This window comes from Carcharodon carcharias, chromosome 15 (assembly GCF_017639515.1).
Source record: "Carcharodon carcharias isolate sCarCar2 chromosome 15, sCarCar2.pri, whole genome shotgun sequence".
Lineage (NCBI taxonomy): Eukaryota > Metazoa > Chordata > Chondrichthyes > Lamniformes > Lamnidae > Carcharodon > Carcharodon carcharias.
Genome location: NC_054481.1, coordinates 104,018,846 through 104,039,411, shown reverse-complemented (window position 1 = coordinate 104,039,411; position 20,566 = coordinate 104,018,846). Strand labels below are relative to the sequence as shown.

Genomic DNA, 20,566 nt, shown 5'->3' with positions numbered 1-20,566 from the left:
TCTGTGTCAATAATAATAACAACAAAAAAACTGCGGATGCTGGAAGACCAAAACAAAAACAGAATTACCTGGAAAAACTCAGCAGGTCTGGCAGCATCGGTGGAGAAGAAAAGAGTTGACATTTCGAGTCCTCATGACCCTTCGACAGAACTGTCAGTTCTGTTGAAGGGTCATGAGGACTCGAAACGTCAACTCTTTTCTTCTCCGCCGATGCTGCCAGTCTGTGTCAATGTTTGGAATCACGGATGCTTACAAATAGATTTTTCCAAACATTTTATTAAATGAATAAATATAAAGAACTAAAAGAAACTGAACATTTCTCCCAAGTGCAGTTATTTAAAATCAAACATTCCTTTCACCCATGCTTGGTTAGGAGTTTGGTACAAAAAAAAACCCACGTCAAATTGGCACCTGCATCAATAACCGAGCAGACACTGGCTTTACAATCCTATGGATGCTGCCTGCAAGAGGTCAGATCGCATTTGGATAGCAATCATAAGCTGGGATTTCACATAGCATACTGGTGAGAAGCAAAGGGTTTTCCGTTCAGACTGGAGAAGGATCAACACCCCACGGGGGCAATCGGAACAGAGTCAGGAGAGGTTTACATCGCAGCAACATGTGCAACAACTTCAGACTTGGGAGCCCAGGTGGGTATGGGGCAGTGTTTCCAGTCACCAAAGCAGACACTGATTTTATCCAGCTGAAAGGTGCACCAACGAACCACATTTAGATTTCATTAGGAGTGAAGGAGAATGTTCTGAAGGAAAAGCATTTTGAGTCTTTAAGATTTCCGTCAAAAAACAAAGTTTACAATTTTTCTTCCTCCACCTTTATAGCAGCGGACACCCTGCAATGACCTCAGAGACCTGCGGTGGCAAAGTCCCAGCTAGTGACTGGCACCATTTACCAGCTGATTGTACCTCCGAATAGGAACCTGCCCTTTTTCTAGTCTGGAATAATAAGAGACGAGAGCCAACCTGTTCCAAGACTTCCCACCAGGATACTTCAACCCAAAACCCACTGCCCAACACTTGCAATTTCCATCCCGCTTCCAAAACATCAGATTCCTGAAATAGGCCACCAATTCCCAGAAAGACATTAGAGGGGAAATAAAAAAATGCAAATGACTTTGAAATCCTTATGCCATAGTCCAGTTAATTCCGTGATTCAAAAAGGTAAATTAAAAATTATTTATAAATAAGGTTTCTCAAAGATCACCAAATCAGGGAATCAAAAGTGAGGGACCTGCCTTCTATTGGCTCAGTTTTAAATCAGTGGGTTTTATTATCTGCGATAGGAGTGAATGAGTAAGATTCCAGACTGCTGGAATAGATGAACTTTGAGCAAAAAGTAACCATGGGAATTGTGAAACTTAAAAATCTAGCACAATTCTGGAATCTATCGTTCCAAAGTTGAACTGGAGACCATTGTGAGCAGTCTAACACTAGGGCAAGTGCAGTCTGACAAGATGTGGTGATAGATGGGATTTTCCCCAAGTGGTTCAATACTAATGTTAAGCTTAGTGGGCACTTATAGCCCCTATATGCAGCACAAGCGCATTGTGCCCAAGAGGAGAGTAACTGCATTGGTCTGTTCTGCAGTGATGTGGAGTTGGCTGACTTCTCTGCAATTCAATAGAATGGGAATTACTAGGAACGGAGAGAAGACAGTTCACACAAATACTGCTAGCGAATAAATCAAAATGGCAGTGAAGTCATTTCCCATTTTCAGGAGACATTGGACAGGCCAGAAATAAAAATATTCTTAAAACAGTGGGACTGAGCACATTTGCCTAGTCCTTTCCCCACACACACTAAGTGAACTACCAGGAAATAATTAGTGTTGGGAAAGGGAGAAAATTACCTTATAAAATGAGGGGCACAGTCAACATGCAACTTTCCCCTGTTAGCACTGTACAAGCAACCTACAGATTGTTACCTTTCCCCCCTCAGTTTTCATTTTTATAAATATCACACGAAATGTTTAATAAAATTCACGAGATTAACAGGCTCTACATGAGATTTTTAAACAATCGGCAGTGGTAAAACTGTTCTGTTATACACTGCCCCGTTTTGACTTTCACTGGCAGTGGTTAGGAAAGTGAGACGGTGCATAATGGACAGGACAATCAGGCTGCTATTGCCAACTTCCCACTGGTGCCAAATGTCAATTTTATTGGTGTCTTTTGCAAATTTAACTGAACTTTCATCATATGACACTGCAAACTTGGTTTAGTTATGGTACAAAGGGGTGACGTCCTCTTGGGAAAACATCCATTTAATGAACTGCGCAACAAAGTTTAGGTTTTGAACAGAGGGGCCTGGCAACCTGGCTTTGGTAATAGGCTACTGATTGGGGAAGGACTGAGGAGACACCACACTCTTCAAATTTCTCACTAAAAGAGGACTCCCATCTACCCTTGGGGCATTCATTATTCCGAATGAAGTGGTTCGGTGGTCCTGCTCAGTGTAAATGTTAGTCCAGTTTTCTCTAGAATTGTTAGGAACGTGATGCAGTTCAACGTATGGAATGGGTTCCGTTAAATGCAGGCTTACAGGGCAGAGATTGTTGCTGCCCATCGTTTAAGGTTTTATTTATTGATTATTTATTAAGTGCACTGATCCCTTTCTGAAACAGTTTCAACAAGTTGCCAGGTGGACCAGCTTTGGACCAAAATTATCCCTTTGTGTGTAAATCGATCAATTCGTTTAAAAAAAAAAAGAGGTAGAAATTTTTAAATAGAAATTGCCCTCCTCACTGGATTCTGATTGGATTCAAAACCAGGAGCTGAATCACCTTAAGGTCCCTGATCTCACATAGAGAGACATGGAGTGCCTTGGAAAGCAGCGCAGCCAATGAGCACCATTAGTACAAACCCCACCCCCACCACTCCAGTCCCCCCTCCACTGAAGACGCCAGCTCTTCCTGGAGTTCTCGTGGAGCTAGAGGTTCTGCACTACCTCAGCAAAGTGACCACTCTGGGGTGTCTTCAAGTTCTTATAAGGAGAGACTGGACCCCTTTGCCTCCTCCATTTGCTTTACACCCAGGCTCCACAAATGGCAGGGCTGCTGTCCATGAAGGCACTGGGACGTACACAGGGCAGTAATTAGAGTAACTCATCCGTCCATTAGTTACAGACTTTTAGGATCTGCATCATACCAGTGGAGTGGGAGTGACATACTTTCATGGACAGGAATGGGTTAACCTTAAACTACAGAAGTAATTCCAGGAGCTGTGGAATCCGGTATATAGAGCAAGTGTTCACATATTGCATAACGTGCAGGTGGATCAGATCCATCAGATTCTCGAGAGACACAGTCGATAACTAAAGATCCTCAATTGGCAATTTTAACATTGGCGCCAACTCAGGATGGCTTTAGGTTCTCAAAGCTTTTTTCCACTCCGTCCTCGTACTGTGGGGGAGGGGTAAGCGGCTCCAAGTTAACGACAGTGCTATTCAGGTTGCTTAGATGGAGTCTAAAATTTTTGAGATGTGATTTGTCGGACAGAATCCGACGAATCCTTTTGGAGCTGAATCGCCGGCCTGGGCGGGGGGGTGGCTGCTCGTTCCCCGGCTGTGCGCTGGCTCCTGTGTCCGCAGATGGCGCCGTGCCAACATCGACAAGCGACTCGTAGGATGGAAGGGAGGCCATGTTTTGGTCCCCCAGACTGGCGCCAGGCCCTTCTGCTGGCTGGATGGCATCTCCCTGCATGACCTCATCGTAGCTCGGCACAGCCAATCGCTCCCTGTTGTCTACACCACTGTAAAAAAAAGGAGAAATAAATATCATATGATGTGATTACCTTGAACAAGCGTGCCCAAACTACTGGAAGTGGCTACGTGCCAATGCAAGCCCAGACCTATTTGTGCTGATTTTTTTTTAAAAATGTGGTTTGTGAAGAATTTGGGAAATGCTGATTTTAATTGCTCTGCCATTGGTGGCTGCATCTTCAGCTGCCTAGGTCCCAAGCTCAGGGGTACCCTCCCTACACTTCCTTCCTTTAAAAGACGTTCCTTAAAACCTGCCTCTTTGATCATGATTTTGGTCATCTGACCTAATATCTCATTAAATGAGATTCTTAGTTTTATAACATGCCTGAGAAACACCTTGGGATGTTTCATTAAAGGCGCTATATAAATATAAAACGCAAGTTGTTGGATATATCCTAAGGCACAGTCCCAAGGTATGTTACTACCTGCGATTTGCAATATAGGCAAATTGAAGGGAACGTTAGATTTAAACCTTGTACATCCCCACCCTGTCCATTCAAGCCACAAGACCAGGAGATCAGATATACCTGGTGCTGTGTCTACACAACTCATTTCCGTATATGAACACCAGCCAATGACTGGAGCAACACAGCTGCTGTTCCCACTACAACACAATGTTGATCCATTCCTTCCAAGTTTTTTTCCTCTCTTGAAGGAACAGTCCCAATTATAATATTCCTCCAGTACCCACTTGTGTGTTAATCTGGACAGTGTGCTTTGGCTGATTATTCCACTAAGAGACCATTATTTGTACACAGCTTAGCAGGGGCTCACGAGAGCGATCAAGTAGCGGGAACCTGGATTTCTGCCTTCCACAGCATAAACCAATTGCAGCACCCCTACCAACTAAAGATTAGCTCAGCCCAAAGACAGTTTGAATGTGAAAAGACAGAAGTAAAACCAGAGCAGTTTTCACTCCACACTCCCTGCCAGTCAGCTCCCAGTGTGTGGGTTTCATCTGAAGACCACATCACTGAATTAAACCAGGCAGGATCACCAAGGCCACTTGTGGAGTGTGTGCAGGGTCATCAACATCAGGTCTTCCTCATCGCCGAACTTTGTTAACCTGGTAACTTTTAGCCATATCAGCTGATGGCCAGGGAGATGGTGTCACTTGACCTCCATGAAGATTGGGGAGGATGGTGAAGGGAGAAAAATTCAAAGAAAAAGTTGCTTTTATATATAGTGCTTTTCCTTGCAAAAATAATTATTGAAGCACTTTGAAGGATAAGCACTTACGTAGGCAACGTTTTTGAAGGATAATCACTTATGTGGGCAAATTATGCACAGTAAGATCCAATAGGCAGCAATAAGGTTGTTTTAGATAGTTGTGGAAGGAATGTAGATTCAGAAATTGGCAGAGCTACCTGCTCTTCAAATCACGCCATGGGATCTTTTGCAGCCAGCTGATAGACATCGAAACCAAGGCCCTGAAAGTGGGTGAGAATAAGTGAGACACACAAAAGATAGAGGGGGAAAGAAAATCTGTAACTGGGTCAAATATATCTGCTACTTGTACTCTGGGGACGGGATGTGAAAAAGTGTTACTCAAATTTCAAAATGGGTAAAACCTCAAGGGCCCAGCTCACTAAGAGAGTCAGGTTATAAATGTGGAGAATCGGACTGCAAATGCAATGATTCCTAATGAAGCCCAAGTTGGTGCTCCTGAGCCTGGGGCCAAGTTCAGGAAGCTAGTGCTCGTCGGGGAGGACATATATTAAGATAGTCGGGGTCAAAACTAGTGAAATATTTAATTAAGTGGTGATAAAAATCCGTGCAAGAAAATGCAGCAACTCCCAATGACTCAGGGGCCGGTAACACCATCTGGAGTGGAACGGAGTCGTACAGGCCAGAGAAATCCCAGATCCCGCCCCTCGCCTCTGCCCAGTTAAATCCAGTTTAACCTAGTGCCGCGAGCTGTTGAAGGCTGCTGTCGTAATAAGAGCGGCCCCATCAGAATACGGCTGTTTCCTGTCCTATGTAAACCCTTTCCCCGGTTACTGGTCAAAGTGCAGCCACAGCTGATGCAGGGCTTTATTGCATCAGATCTTGTTCAAATTGACACTCCTGTTTGCCATGTGACTGCACATAACCAGCCCAGCAAGGGCCTGTAGAAGCACTGGACGGGATAAGGATAACAGGGCCACACCCTGGAATGGGTGTACCAACATGTTCTTATCTAATTTGGGCACGAGAGCATCTTTATCCAGAATGATCTCCCTCATCCCATCTCCCCTCCATTTCTTCATCCATGAGTGCTCACTCAGTTCCACAGGTTCATTCATTATCTAAGCTCAGACAGTGATCAGTAGGTGGCTATTTGACCAAGGGGAGTATCAAAGCCAAACCAAGTGCCATCCTCACCCAACTTCTCCACACAAACACATTCCAACAGGGGGCATTGGATGGCAGTCAAGAGTGGAGGTCTTTTGGAGCACCCACACAGGAGATAGCGTCACCTGACTACAGGTCAGGTATCAAGCCTGGGAGTCGCTACTTTATGGGTACTTTAACATGTAGTCCAATCACACAACATGGATTCAAAGCCTCCCAACCCAAGTGTATTACAGGGAGCTGAGTCAGTGCCACACGTGCGGACATGCCAAGGTAGATTCCCAACTACAGTCATCTCTTTTGTACTAATTTTCTTCCAGCATTACTCAGTTGATGGGGAGGAAAAGAAGCACAGAGAAGACAAAAAGCAGAGCTGAGCCAGAGATTGCCCATCTAGGTTCAACATGTGAAGTTTGCCGCAAATGGACTTCTTGCTGAAGTCTGCTCTAATGCTCCAGATTCACAAGTTCAAACCCTTGCACAGTGGCTAGGGGAATTTAAATTCAATTAATAAAATTCGGAAGAAAATGCTAGTTTCATTACTGAGTGATCATGAAAGCTGCTGGCTTGTTATAAAAACCTATCTGGTTCAGTAAATGAGGGAGGAAATCTGCCATCCTTACCTGGTCTAGCCTATACCTGACTTCAAACCTGCAGCCATGTGTTCGGCTCTTAACTGTCCTGGGCTGCAGTGGTTCAAGGCAGCTCTCCACCACCTTCTCAATGCTGGCCCAGCCAGTGATGCTCATACTCCAAGGATAAATAAAAAATGATTACTCTTCTGCCAGATGCCTTGAGCCATTTTCCTACATAAATGCGGGTGGTGGCGTTTGTAGTGGTGACCAGGAGCAGGAACCCTCCTCGGCTTTCTGCCCCCTCAAAGTCCAGGGGAACTAAACCTTGACAGGCCAAGAATCAAAGTTGGGATGTTCTTGGTGTAGGTGTGTATGACAATGCTTCAAGTACGGCTGTGAAAGGTTGAAGACTGACACTAATTCCCAGAAGTGGTTCCACACCAATTCCAGCAGCAGCGTTAGAATTTGGGAAATAAAATGATCGTATTGCCAAACATTTGTTTTCACAGCCTCCTAGCACTAGCTGTAACTGTGGTACAGTTTTAACCAGCCTCACTCAGTGGCCTGATTTATTCCCTCTGGCAATTTCTAAGACTCCATTCTGGCTCTTTTATCTCAGGGTGCTTCTCCAAACTCACCACCCACAACCCCCTAGAACAGCTCAGGTGGGAAGAAAATGCGTTGGAGTCACACGGATTAGAAGATACCAGCTAGTCCGCACAGAATTAACTGAATTCACCTGGAGCATTACAACTGGGCCATGTCCCTGAAGTGGGCCAAGGACGAGAGAGAGGGGGAAAGAGACGGACTTGCTCCTGATCGCTACTGAGCTGTCACTGCCAGAGCTGTGTTTGTATATGGGCACTGGACCAGAGGAGCACTGGCTGAGGCAGAGGCGCTCCAGTTGGAGAATTAACTGGGCCACAGTCTTGTCTGACATAACTAACCGTCAGGTGTGATACCATGAGTGTACACAGGGTGGAGCTTCAGCAAGAGTCAGAACCTTCGAAGGAGTCGGGGGCATGGGGTAGCAGGGAGGCCATGGGAGGAGAACAGGACATTGGTAGGAAATAAAAAGTGCACAACTAACCCGTCTGGCAACATGGTCGACTCGTATTGAATACTCGTTACTTCCTCCCGTCTTCCGCGCCTCTTCTTTTCCCGGACGCTCAGACAGATTGACAGCATCAGCAGGATGACTCCTCCAGCACACAGTATGTAGGACACCTGGGACACTTTGCTCTTTGATGCTTCAGCAGCTGGGGAGCTGCTGTTCCCGCCTTGAGTTGTGTTGCCCTTTCCAAATCCTGGCACAACGCTCCAAACCATCATGATGATTCCCAGGGCAAGCATGCCAACCCCCAGTGCGGTGAGGGCATACTGAGCGCCACTGGAACTTTCGGAGGCCATGGGCACTCATGTACAGGAAGGCCTTGAGCTCTAAATCCTCTATGGTCACACTTGGTCCATTCCAGCAGCCAATTAAAAACTAGGTATATCCACAGGCGCACTTCAGACCTCCCAACTTGAACCTGCAAAAAGGGCATTTACATTTTACATTAGAAAATAGACAAAAAAAAAAAATGGTGCAATTAATAACACCCTTCACAGGACATCCCAAAAGAGCTCCACAGCGAATGGATTGCTCTCCAAGGCCGAGCCCCTCATTATGTAGGGAGCCTCAACATTGAGTTTTTATACAGCAAACAGAAAACAAAACTGAATGATGTGTGTGTGTGTGTGTGTGTGTGTGTGTGTGTGTGTGGGAGGAATGCAAGTCAGGACACGCCATGAATTCCCTGCATTTCTCCAAATGACGTTACGGGATCATTTAATGAGAAAATGGGAGCTTCCAAGTTATTGCTTCCCGTGAAGGACAGCACCTCTGACTGTGCAGCACCCTGTTGGAGTGGCAGCCTTGTTCTCACTGAGATAAAAGCAAAATGCTGCAGATGCTGGAAATCCAAAACAAAAACAGAAAAAGCTGGAAAAGCTCAGCAGGTCCGACAGCATCTGTGGAAAGACAGAGTTAATGTTTCGAGTCCGTATGACCCTTCTTCAGAGCCTTGTTCTCACATTGGGGGGAGTGGGACTTGAACCCACAAACAGCCGGCTCAGGGGAGGTCGAGTACTACCAACTGAGCTCAGCTGACACACACAAATAGGGAAGATTTCATCAGAGTCTTCCGAAGTTGAAACTTTATTGATAAAAAGAAAAGGAATGGGCTGGCCTTATCTGAACCTGGAAATGTTACCTTAATTGAGCACTGCAAATTCAAGAGGCATTGCAATCAGTCTAAAGATCTTCTAATTTACCTTCGTTTGATCCAGGAGAATTTTTATATCAATATGGCATTAGTAAGGAATTAAATTAAAATTATGTAGTTTAATTTGCTAAACATGAAGATACAAATGATAGACAGTATGCTACTTACAGATACCTAATCCTTTATAGGATTTTTATTCAGTGGGGTTTAGAGATGGATAGTTTTATTATCTTTGAAGCCCCCATCCCAGCATTTTTCATACTCTCCATTCAACTCCTTCAATAGCATTTCCCAGCTGAGAGAACAGCAACTTGCATTTATATAGCACCTTAATGCAGCAAAATGTCCCAAGGGGCTTCAAAGGAGCGTAATCTGACAAAAATTAACAGGGCAAAACGATGACCACATTAGGAGGGGTGACCACAAAAGCTTGTTCAGAGAGGAAAAGGTTGTTAAAAGCAGGAGCGGGGTAGAGGCAGAGAGGATTAAGGAGAGAATTCAGAGCTGAAGAACTGTTAGAATTATTGGAAAGAGACCATTCGGCTGATAAATTCTGTCTTACAAATGACCTTGACAGATTCCAAGCTTCTGCTAACTCCCTGCATCATTTTTCAGGTGACTATATAATTCTTTTTCAAAGAATTTGCAGACATTGCTTGAACATGGTTTCTGGTTAGAATTCTACATTTGAACTACCCTTTTAAAAGGATTTCCAAACTTTCCTTTAATCTTTTTAATCTGCCTTATGCTCATTTGTTACTGCCTTGCTAACCAGTGGAAACAATCCATCACTTTTTAAACTTTATCATAACCTAAAGATCTTGATCAGGTTAATCTTTTCAGTTCTATTGAAAACACCAAATAACTTCAAGTTGCTCTTCAGAGCTGTAATTCCATCATCCTTGAAACTCTATATCTCAAACCACTGTTGAAACAATCACTGAGATGTGGAGTCTTTTATTTAAATACAGGAGGATGGAGTAATCATAGGGAGCTGGTTTTCTGTTAGGAATGTTTGAATAACCTTCCCTCAAAGCACGGTTAACAGAAAAAATGGAAACTTGATCCACGGAATCACCTGCTGCTAATAGTCCAGCTGATTCCAACACACGTTTAATGACATTTTCAATCATTTAAGTGCACAGTACAGGGCTCCTTGTCAACCTTAAATTCTCTGCCACATTTGATCCAGTTGATAACACCACCCTCCATCGCTTCCCCCTGATGCCCAGGTGAATGGCATTACCCCTGAACGGTGCCACTCCTGCCTGAACAGTGTATTTTCCACAATCGTCTCTCCGACTCCCCTTGCACCAGCTCCTCCAGGTTTCCTCCCCAGGAGCTGTCTGCAGCAACATTACCCATAATGGCAGGGGTCTGTGTGCATCACAGATGAGATTGAAGTGCACTTCTACTGCTCAGGTTTCCCAACCCCACAACCAGCAATTCATGCAGGAGTCACAATTTCCTCCGATACCATAAAGCCAGGGGTTTTCACTCTGCTCGTTTGCTAAATCATCATTTATGCTTTCATCACCTCAGGAGTTTCTCCAATGTCCTCCTATCTGCTGCAAAATAATTTTCAGAGAACTCAGCACCACACCCTGTCCACACTTATCCACACTCACAGAATCACAGAGTTGTTACAGCACAGCAGGAGGCCAATCAGCCCATCGTGTTGGCACAGGCTCGCAGAATGAGCAATTTATCTAGTGTCATCCTCCGGCTTTTGCCCTGAACCCTGCACATTCTTCCTTTTCAAATAACAGTCTAATGCCCCTTTGAATGCCTCAATTGAACCTGCCTCCACTACACACCCAGGCAGTGCATTCCAGACCCCAACCACTCGCTGAGAGAGAAAGGTTTTCCTCACATCACCTTTGCTTCTTTTGCCAATTATCATTCGTCAATTAAGTCTCAGCCATTATCCCAATCCTGACTGCTCAAACGCTTGGATTTTACATGTTTCTAATCTTCAAATCCTTCCAGGATTTTGCCTCACCTTCATTTTTGCAACCTCCTCCAACTTTACATCCCCTATTTCGACCACCTCAGCCCAACTCTCTGGAACTCTCTCCCTGCCACACTTTTACCTCCTCCTCCTCACTTTTAAAAAACCTTCAACATTTTTTGGCTAAACCTTTGACCATTTAAAATTTCAGGGTGTGTCTTTATCTAGCTTTATATATTTTCATCCTTTCCCTCCGCATAAAGCATCTGAAGACATTTCCTATGTTAATAGGTGCTATATCAGTGTAAGTTGTTGCTGTGTTGAGAGTGATGCTGGGCCTCCAAGTTAGATGTGGAAAGACTAGCTGTTGTGCAGGTTCAGGATCAGCTGTAGTTCATTGGGACAATCCTCCTGGTTCTCTGTAGCTGATCCCGAATCCTGATTTAGTTTTGGTTTGGCTGGTCTGGCATTAATCCCAAACCTGAAACAATAGCTTATAACAGATGCTCATTACAGTGGCAGTAGTATTCACTAAGAGTTTGCATCCAGGGCTTGCACATAGGAACTGGCTGTCCACTGGATCCATGCCCACTGGATTCAAGCCCAATATCTCCAGATTTCAGCAGGCATTCCCCCAGGATAGTCCCCCCAGGTGATCAGTCTTGGGTCAGAAGCTTGCAGTGCAGATTGAGGCCGATCTATATTCTGTAAGTTTTATGCAAAGATAAAGTCCTAGAATGATACAGCACAGGACAAAGCCCATCATATCATGGGCAGTGCCATACGTCAGTCCCATGTTAACCCTTGCACTGCCGAGCACCTTTACATTACAATGGCGTGCAGGCACATGCAACACTGACCACTGGCCTTATTTCAGCTCCTTCACACTGCTGGCATGTTAACTTTTCCTGGCCCAGAGGTCACTCACTCAAATGTGAGCAAGAGAATTTCATCAGGATTCCATTTGAAACATTCAAAGAATAGCAAGATCACCTTTACACTCTCTTCCTGTCGAGTGTATAATTGCTTTCTGTAGCACACTGGTTTCTGTTAGCCAACACTGTCTACATCCCTCAAACAGGCACCTCTGTACTAACTCTCTTTCTCCGATTGTTTTACTTGGGTATAATACGGTAACACTCAACTTCCCCTCATAGCAGAGGCGCACATAATGAAGTAATGATGCCTTCAGCACATGAATAGACACAACAATCCAAAGAACAGGAAGTCAAGCAGTAATACAAAATCAAAATGCTGTGGATGCTGGAAATCTGAAGTAAAAAAAAAAAAGCTGGAAAAGACTCAGCAGGTCAGGCAGCATCTGTGGAGAGAAATAGAGTTAAAAGTTTCAGGTCAATGACCTTTCATCAGCGCATCAAGCAAGATGGGAGCAGACACATTACACTAACAGTCCAGTCAGGAATCTTCAAACAACATTCTCATTAGTTTACTTGTTAACTTCGTCAGCCTGTTTCAACATCCCCATTTATTTCACAAGACAGCTATTGCCAGCAACTTTGCGTTTGTAAATAGTTTCATTGTTGTAAACACGAGGCTGCTCACCAACAACCGAGTGTTAGAGGTGGGAACCAGGTGATAACATTGGCCTTTCACCCATGTAACCTGCGTCAGACAAAATTAACTGTTGGCTGTAAATGATTTACAAAATGTGTTTGGGTGGCTTAGTGTGCCTCAGGCTCAATCCCAGAATTCACTACTGTGCCAGTGCTCCAATGGAAACCACAGGATACCATATAATACTATAGTAGCAGACAAATGTCAGGAAGTTGTGTGCGGTGGCTCCAGGTCTTACTCAGATTAAGGTCAAGGCACATAGTTGGGACATTGTAGAAGTAACTTTACACTGTGTAACTGGTGCTGTACTTGGTGGGAGAGACTTGAGGAACTTTAATTTGCATTATGAAATACGTCTGCAAAGATTTTATTTCTGGGCCTACCTAGATTCTTTCCATCCACCCCCTCTAGCTTACTGAGAACTCAACTTTCTCTTCTAGTCCTCTTCAATCATATATCTGCTCTTTTTCCTTTGTTCAACCAGGTCTATAGTCCTCTTCAGATGACCACTTACCTTAAAAAAAAAAGTGTGAAGAGGTTACTCCCAGTAACTTTTACTTATACTTAGCTCATAAACTACGAGATCTAATTGTGTCTTCAGTACACAGAGCCCTACACCCAAACAAAGTTGCAGAAGGAAATTAAACGACCACTGCGCTCCTGTTTTATCTCTCTCACCCCGCTCAAACGGAGAGATTTTAACCTCTAAATTGTTCTCACGGCTGGTTGTGACATGACACCGGTTCTTAGTGTCCTTCTTTACAATTCAATTGCTTACTATATAACTTAGAAGTTTACAGTCTACCAGTTCCATAGCTTCCTGCTGCCACACTCACTAATCCCACTGACTGGGCCAGAGGAAGGAGATTTATGGTGACAGTTGAACAAAATCAGGCCTAATGGTTGGGCCAAACTGCATTTCCTCAGGTTCTAGAAGCTCATAGTCAACTGTGGCCTTCAGTGCAAGATCGTTCAGTTTGATTTCATGGTGAGCACACTTGTCTAAGGACTGGGGGCTCCAACAATTAAAGAGGAAAGTTAAGAGAGGCAGATCTCACTGCAGCTATTAAATCAGTCGCATGCCAAAATAACTTTTTACACAATTCTCCCCATCTATCAGCATACAGGCATAGATAGAGAGCAAACACACAAGGCATCGGGCTTTTTGGACCACTTACAATAAATTACAATTTAGGCATGCTTACATTAATGCCAAGGAGGGGGAGAAATACCGCTTTAGAGAAACTCAGCCATTTCAAACTGCCCGTATTAGCTTTGGTTTTGCTTCTTCAACAAGTTAGAGAAGCTTCTCCCGATTTGGTTTCCCCTCCTCCTTCCTGTATGGCTCCCATGGCACAAGACTGAACAAATCCAATCCTTGTGTTTAATCTTAAGCAAGCCCAGAGTTTGAGGGAGAATAGCGTTAAGATGTTGCCTGACAGGAGAGAGATGAACAGCCTGCTGCTCCAGCAACTTCTCATGTCCAGACACATAATGTAGACCAGCTGAAAAATAAAACAGCCAACCAGGGCATGAAGCTGAGGAAAGGGTCATGTTTCACAGAAACGTCTTTCCTAGTCTGACAGCAATTGTAACTCAAGGCTTTAAAAGACAGCTTTAGTCATAGATTGAGAGCTTTTTCTCTCTCTCTCTCTCTCTGCCTGAAGGAACATAATCACGAAAATTATGATCAAAGCAGTCTAAAGAAGGCAAGAGAGAACATGCAGACAGGCATCAATTCATCATATAAATAGGGGAGAAGGAACTCAACAGCTTTTATAACGGAAAAGCAAAGTACTGCAGTTGCTGGCGTCTCGAGAGGCCAGCGACCTGAAAAGTTAAGCTTTTCTTTAGCCACAGAGGCTGCCAGGCCCAGAGTGTTTGCCAGCATTTTCAGCTTTTATATTGGCTTTAATTGGGCGGGAGGGTCATTGGGTCCAGGTACATGGGTCAATGGCAACCACCATACAAGCTTGCCAGATTTGCTGTGGCAGGTATCCCAGGGGTCTTTTCAGCAACTTGCCTTGGTGAACTCAGTACATTTACTCTATGGTTATCGCTGGCTGGCAGGGCCTGAGGCCTAACACACAAACACCCCACAAAATCAGATATAAAACCCCCACCAAAATGACTTCCGCCCATCAGCCCTGAAAAATCTCTCAGCAAACAAAATAGTAAAAAACCCAAACTACTGGCCAGTAGGCAAAAGCTTTTTGCTGCTTAGTGTATCACATCTTGGACATTTATAGTTAATTTACAAGTTTGTGCCAGTTGCACCACTTCCAGGTTGGCAAGAGTGCAGATGATGAAATTATAAGGGCTATCGTCTCTGACTGAACCAGATTATTCATAAGTTGAATATCTTGATCAACTCTAAATTGAGTTTCCAACCTCATACCCTCTATAATGTAGAGATCACCTACTTTAGCCTTCATAACATCACTCACCTTCGACCCTACCACAGCCCATTCACTGCTGAAACCCTCCCTTATGCCTTCATCACACGGAGGTTCGATTTTTCCCAATGTTCTGCTTGTCGGTCTTCCATACCGTACCTCCAATAAACTATGTTCCGTCAAAAGCTCTCTGCTGCTCAGCTCCCATCATTTACCAGGTCCCATTTGCCCAACACACACATCCTCACTGACCTTCATTGCCCCTATCTCAAATGCAAAAATTCTTTCCTTCATCTTCAGATCTTTCCATGAGCCCCATTTTGAACCTCCAACCCCATAACCTCCTACCCCAAAATCTCTTCCTTTGACTCTGGTTTCTTGAGCATTCCCCCGTTACCTTCAGTCACCTGAATCCCACTCTCTAGGTTTTTTTCCTTAAACCCCTCTGTTTCGCTACTTCCCTCCGTCCCTCGAATACCTTGGTTGCTACTAGTAGCGTCTCCTCCCTTCTCTCAGTTGCATCCACACCTGTGTACATTACAGGTTTGACACAGACGCATATTGTTGTCACTGTTGACCCTTGTAAAGATTGCATTCAGATGAATGCAGTCATTATTTACCTTCAGCAGGAGCCTGAAAGGGTGGAGGCAGTTCAGGGACTCACATTAGCTTCTGCATCCAGTGTATCCATTATTTTAATTCTTTCTAAAACTTCACTTGGTCACCTCAAGGCTTCCTCTTCTCCAAAATTAAACAAGCTTAACTTTTTTGACGTTTTCTTGTAATTGAGAAATTCCTGAAACGCAGAATTATTGTGGACCTTGGGTCTCTAACAGAGGCGGTAATATTCTTCCTATGGTTAGATGAGCAGAACTGTAGGTGGCTCTGTGGACAGGGTCCCACAAGAAATAAGATAACCTTTATATCTCGACCCTTTAATATTTTTAAATACAGGTCGAGTATCCTTTACCCAAAACCCTCAGGGCTAATCGCATCTTAGATTTAGGATAAATTTGGTTTTTGGATATCGCATATAAACTTACCTTACAAGAGCCTGCGCCTAGGCTAGCTATAGTCTAAGGTAAATAAAATGGCTAGAAAAGTCAGCTGTATCACTGAATAATAAATACAGGGTACCTGTAATAAGTTTCTTTTTGACATGTTCAACACAAAAATCACCAGGCAAACTGTGCACTTTTTACAACCAGACTTCCCTTGCTAAAGGTCAATAAGGTTCAAAAAAGTTGTGAGGATTTTGAATGTATGGATAAAGGATACGCAACCTGTATAAAATATTTGGACTTCCTCCAAATAAAAGGTGTGGCTATGGGTACCCGCATGGGCCCCAGCTATGCCTGTCGCTTTATGGGGTATGTGGAACATTCCTTGTTCCAGTCCTACTCCGGCCCCCTTCCGCAACTCTTTCTCCGGTACATCGATAATTACTTCGGAGCTGCTTCATGCTCTCATCGGGACTTGGAAAAATTTATTAATTTTGCTTCCAATCTCCATCCCTCCATCATTTTCACGTGGTCCATCTCTAACATTTCTCTTCCCTCCCTTGACTTCTCTGTCTCAATCTCTGGTGATAGACGTCTCAATCTCTGGTGATAGACTGTCCACCAATATCCATTACAAGCCTACCGTCTCCCACAACTACCTCGACTACAGCTCCTCACACCCCACTTCCTGTAAGAACTCCATCCCATTCTCTCAGTTCCTTCGCCTCCGTCGCATCTATTCCGATGATGCTACCTTCAAAAACAGTTCCTCTGACATGTCCTCCTTCTTCCTTAACTGAGGTTTTCCACCCACGGTCGTTGACAGGGCCCTCAACCGTGTCCGGCCCATCTCCCGCGCATCCGCCCTCACACCTTCTCCTCCCTCCCAGAAACATGATAGGGTCCCCCTTGTCCTCACTTATCACCCCACCAGCCTCCGCATTCAAAGGATCATCCTCTGCCATTTCCGCCAACTCCAGCATGATGCCACCACCAAACACATCTTCCCTTCACCCCCCCTGTCAGCATTCCGTAGGGGCTGTTCCGTCCGGGACACCCTGGTCCACTCCTCCATCACCCCCTACTCCTCAACCCCCACCTATGGCACCTCCCCATGCCCACGCAAAAGATGTAACCCCTGCCCCTTCACTTCCTCTCTCCTCACCGTCCAAGAGCCCAAACACTCCTTTCAAGGGAAGCAGCATTTCACTTGCATTTCCTCCAACTTAGTCTACTGTATTCGTTGCTCCCAATGCAGTCTCCTCTACATTGGAGAGACCAAACGTAAACTAGGCGACCGCTTTGCAGAACATCTGCGGTCTGTCTGCAAGAATGACCCAAACCTCCCTGTCGCTTGCCATCTTAACACTCCACCCTGCTCTCTTGCCCACATGTCTGTCCTTGGCTCGCTGCATTGTTCCAGTGAAGCCCAATGCAAACTGGAGGACCAGCACCTCATCTTCCGATTAGGCGCTTTACAGCCTTCCGGACTGAATATTGAATTCAACAACTTTAGGTCTTGAACTCCCTCCTCCATCCCCAACCCCTTTCTGTTTCTTCCCCCTTCCTTTTGTTTTTTCCAATAATTTATATAGATTTTTCTTTTCCCACCTATTTCCATTATTTTTAAATCTTTTATGCTCCCCCCACCCCCATTAGAGCTATACCTTGAGTGCCCTACCATCCATTCTTAATTAGCACATTCGTTTAGATAATATCACCAACTTCAACACCTGTGTTCTTTTGTTCATTTGTCTGTGACATGTTTTGATGATCTGCTCCTATCACTGCTTGCTTGTCCCTACAACCACACCACCACCCTCCAGTTCTCTCCCCACCAACCCCCCTGCCCCCCCACTTCTCTCCCCCCCACCAACCCCCCACCTTAAACCAGCTTATATTTCACCCCTCTCCTTGGATTCACCTAGTTCTGTTGAAGGGTCATGAGGACTCGAAACGTCAACCCTTTTCTTCTCCACCGATGCTGCCAGACCTGTTGAGTTTTTCCAGGTAATTCTGTTTTTGTTTTCGATTTCCAGCATCCGCAGTGTTTTGTTTTTATCTCTGTATAAAATATTATTAGGGTTTTACTGAAGCTCTCCATGATTCCCTCAACCTCTGTAGATCACCATGCTCCACAACTATCCCACTGAACACATACTCCTTCGGCCCTGATTTTACATCAACCAGTTACCCAAAAAAAGTCCAAATCCTTTCCAATTTGGCTGCACTCATATTTTAGAATCATCCTTGGCACCAAGGGGCGGACAGGAAAGACCAACTGGTTCATTGATCCTGTCCCAGGCTTATTTTTTTTCCCCCACTTTTGGGACGTGACAACGTTTATCGGCCATGCCTAATTGCCCTCGAGAAGGTGCTGGCGAGAAGACTTTTTGAATCCCCACAGCCCTTGCGGTAAAGGTACACCCACACAGTGATTTTTTTTCCCCCTGTAGCACTTTGTTACAAGTGAGTAGTTTGCTAGGCCATTTCAGAGGGCAGCCATCTGCTGTGGATCTGGAAACACATGTAGACCAGACCAGGTAAGGACAGTAGATTTCCTTCCCTCAAGGACATTACTGAACCAGATGGGTTTTTACAACAATCCATCAAACCATTTTTAATGAGATCAGCATTTATTCCAGACTTATTAACTAATTGAATTTAAAATTCCCCATGTCTCCAGAGAATTAGTTCGAGCCTTTGGATCACTAGTCCTGTAACAATACCATTATGCTACTATCTTGATTGACAATGCCCTGCCACACTTGTGGCCATGCAATCTCCAGGTAATGGCCAAAGAGAGATAAAACTCTAGGGAAGAAAGAAAATCTTGAAAATATCTTTGTTGGATGGCTAGAATGTGTGTTTATCAGGAGATCACACTGACACTCAGACACAATTCAATACCTCACATATCTTTTGCACATGGTATCAGGCACAGACAGGAATTAGGAGAATTTAGAACTAGGGGATCACTATTCAAAAATAATGGATTGCCCATTTAAGACAGGTGAGGAGAATTTTTCTCTGAGGGTCGAGTGTCTTTGGAGCTCTTCCTCAAAAGGCATTGGAAGCAGAGTCTTTGAATATTTTTAAGGTGGAGCTACATAGATTCTTGATAAGCAAGGGGTTGAAAAGGTTAATCGGATGTTGACGACTGATCTGATTGTATGGCGGAGCAGGCTCAAGGGACTGAGTGACCTACTCCTGCTCCTAATTGTATGTTCATATTTGCCTAGCTGCCTTTCGAATGCCTGCAGTGAAGCTACATTCAGTACACAAGCTGGCACAAAAAGACAGCATGGATCCAGGTGAAGATGCCCTTACAAGTGTCCTAAGGCTCAGATTTGGCAAACAAGGAACAACACTGTACCTAGTCCCTCTTTGGAATACATTCCAATTTGTTGGTCTAAGAATCAAAGAAACATATTTGTCATCAATTAAGCGTTAGGATAATCCTTGCTTTTATTCCAAAATTGTATGTCTGGCATTTAGTTATCATTGTGCAATATCTGTGGCAGGTAGCAGCCTAAATGTTCTTTTCATAAGGAGAAGCAAGCATATTAATAACGTAAAACAGTTAGCAGCTCTGAGGCAGAATCCAAGTCAGTGATCTGCCACCTCAGCTCTTTCCTATGCAAGAGCTGAAAAGATTAAATCTTCCATTAATTATTTTACAATGTCTGTACTCTTGCTGCTTTGTGCAGCTTAGTTTCACAGCAGCTGTTACATTTATACTCCGCACTGTCAGGAGAGCTGCTTTTAACTTTTCTAAAAGCCTGAAATCCCTTCTCCCTCAAGTCACATAGTTGCTCCAAACAACTCAGGCTCCCTGCCCGGTCCCCTCCAGAATCAGTTACCAGAAATATGCAAACAAGGTCAGACACTTTGTTAAAGAATGTCCACTTCTGAAAATATTGACTTGACTTTTGCTCTGCAGACAAAGCACAACTGAGTTTGGATTCTTGTGAAGGAAAAGTGTGGGTATGAGGAACCATGGCATACACCAACATCTCACCCTTAACAGCACGGGGCTTAACATATGGACTCTAAATGTTACAATGTGAGGGGGAAAAAATTATTGCAGTTAAACCTTATTATGCAAGAAATGACTCCCACTGCAGACCATGAACTGTAGCTGAATGAGCCACCGAGAGATCAGTACTCAACATTTTACCTGCATCAAGGCACTCTGCAGATGAACAGACAAGTGTTTTTTAATGCTCATTGGGGGTTTAGCCAAAATCTCTCACAGGCAAAGATGCAGTCTGAGCAAATACAGATGCCCATTTTGTTCCCAGCTGGTAGAGTGACATCAGGCGATGCCCAGTGCCAAAACAATTGCTCCCAAAAGAGGGCACAAATAAAGATACATCCAAATTTAGACAATGTGTGGTAAATGATCATTCCAAAAGTTTAAACCAGTCAAAACCTGCAGTGCCCACTAACTGCCAAGGCAAATGCCAATTTTTCATATCCGTGCATCATGCCAATCAGTAGCAAAAGCAGAAAACACTGGAAATGCTTGGCAGGTCAGAGGCTCAGGGAAGGCCATTCAGCCCCTCGTGTCTGTTCCAGCATTCAATTAAAATGTTACAGGGGCAGGTGCTTATCTGCTATTGACCTCAACATTTCAAATTTCCAACATCTGTTTTTCACATTTTCGTTTATATGATTTCAATTGACAA

General features: G+C 44.2%; 1 protein-coding gene across 2 annotated transcripts in view; it reads right to left on the bottom strand.

Annotated features, from left to right (window-relative positions):
* Positions 1 to 260: 260 nt before the first annotated feature.
* tmem51a (transmembrane protein 51a) overlaps positions 261 to 20,566 on the bottom strand; it is a 36,507-nt gene continuing 16,201 nt past the window's right edge. For both annotated transcript variants that reach the window (XM_041207324.1, XM_041207325.1), the window contains exons 2-3: positions 7,776 to 8,217; positions 261 to 3,766 (exon numbers count right to left, since the gene is read on the bottom strand). In XM_041207324.1, coding sequence (XP_041063258.1) covers positions 3,370 to 3,766; positions 7,776 to 8,095 — 717 coding nt within the window. In that variant the 5' untranslated portion in view covers positions 8,096 to 8,217 and the 3' untranslated portion in view covers positions 261 to 3,369. The remainder of the gene's footprint in view (positions 3,767 to 7,775; positions 8,218 to 20,566) is intronic.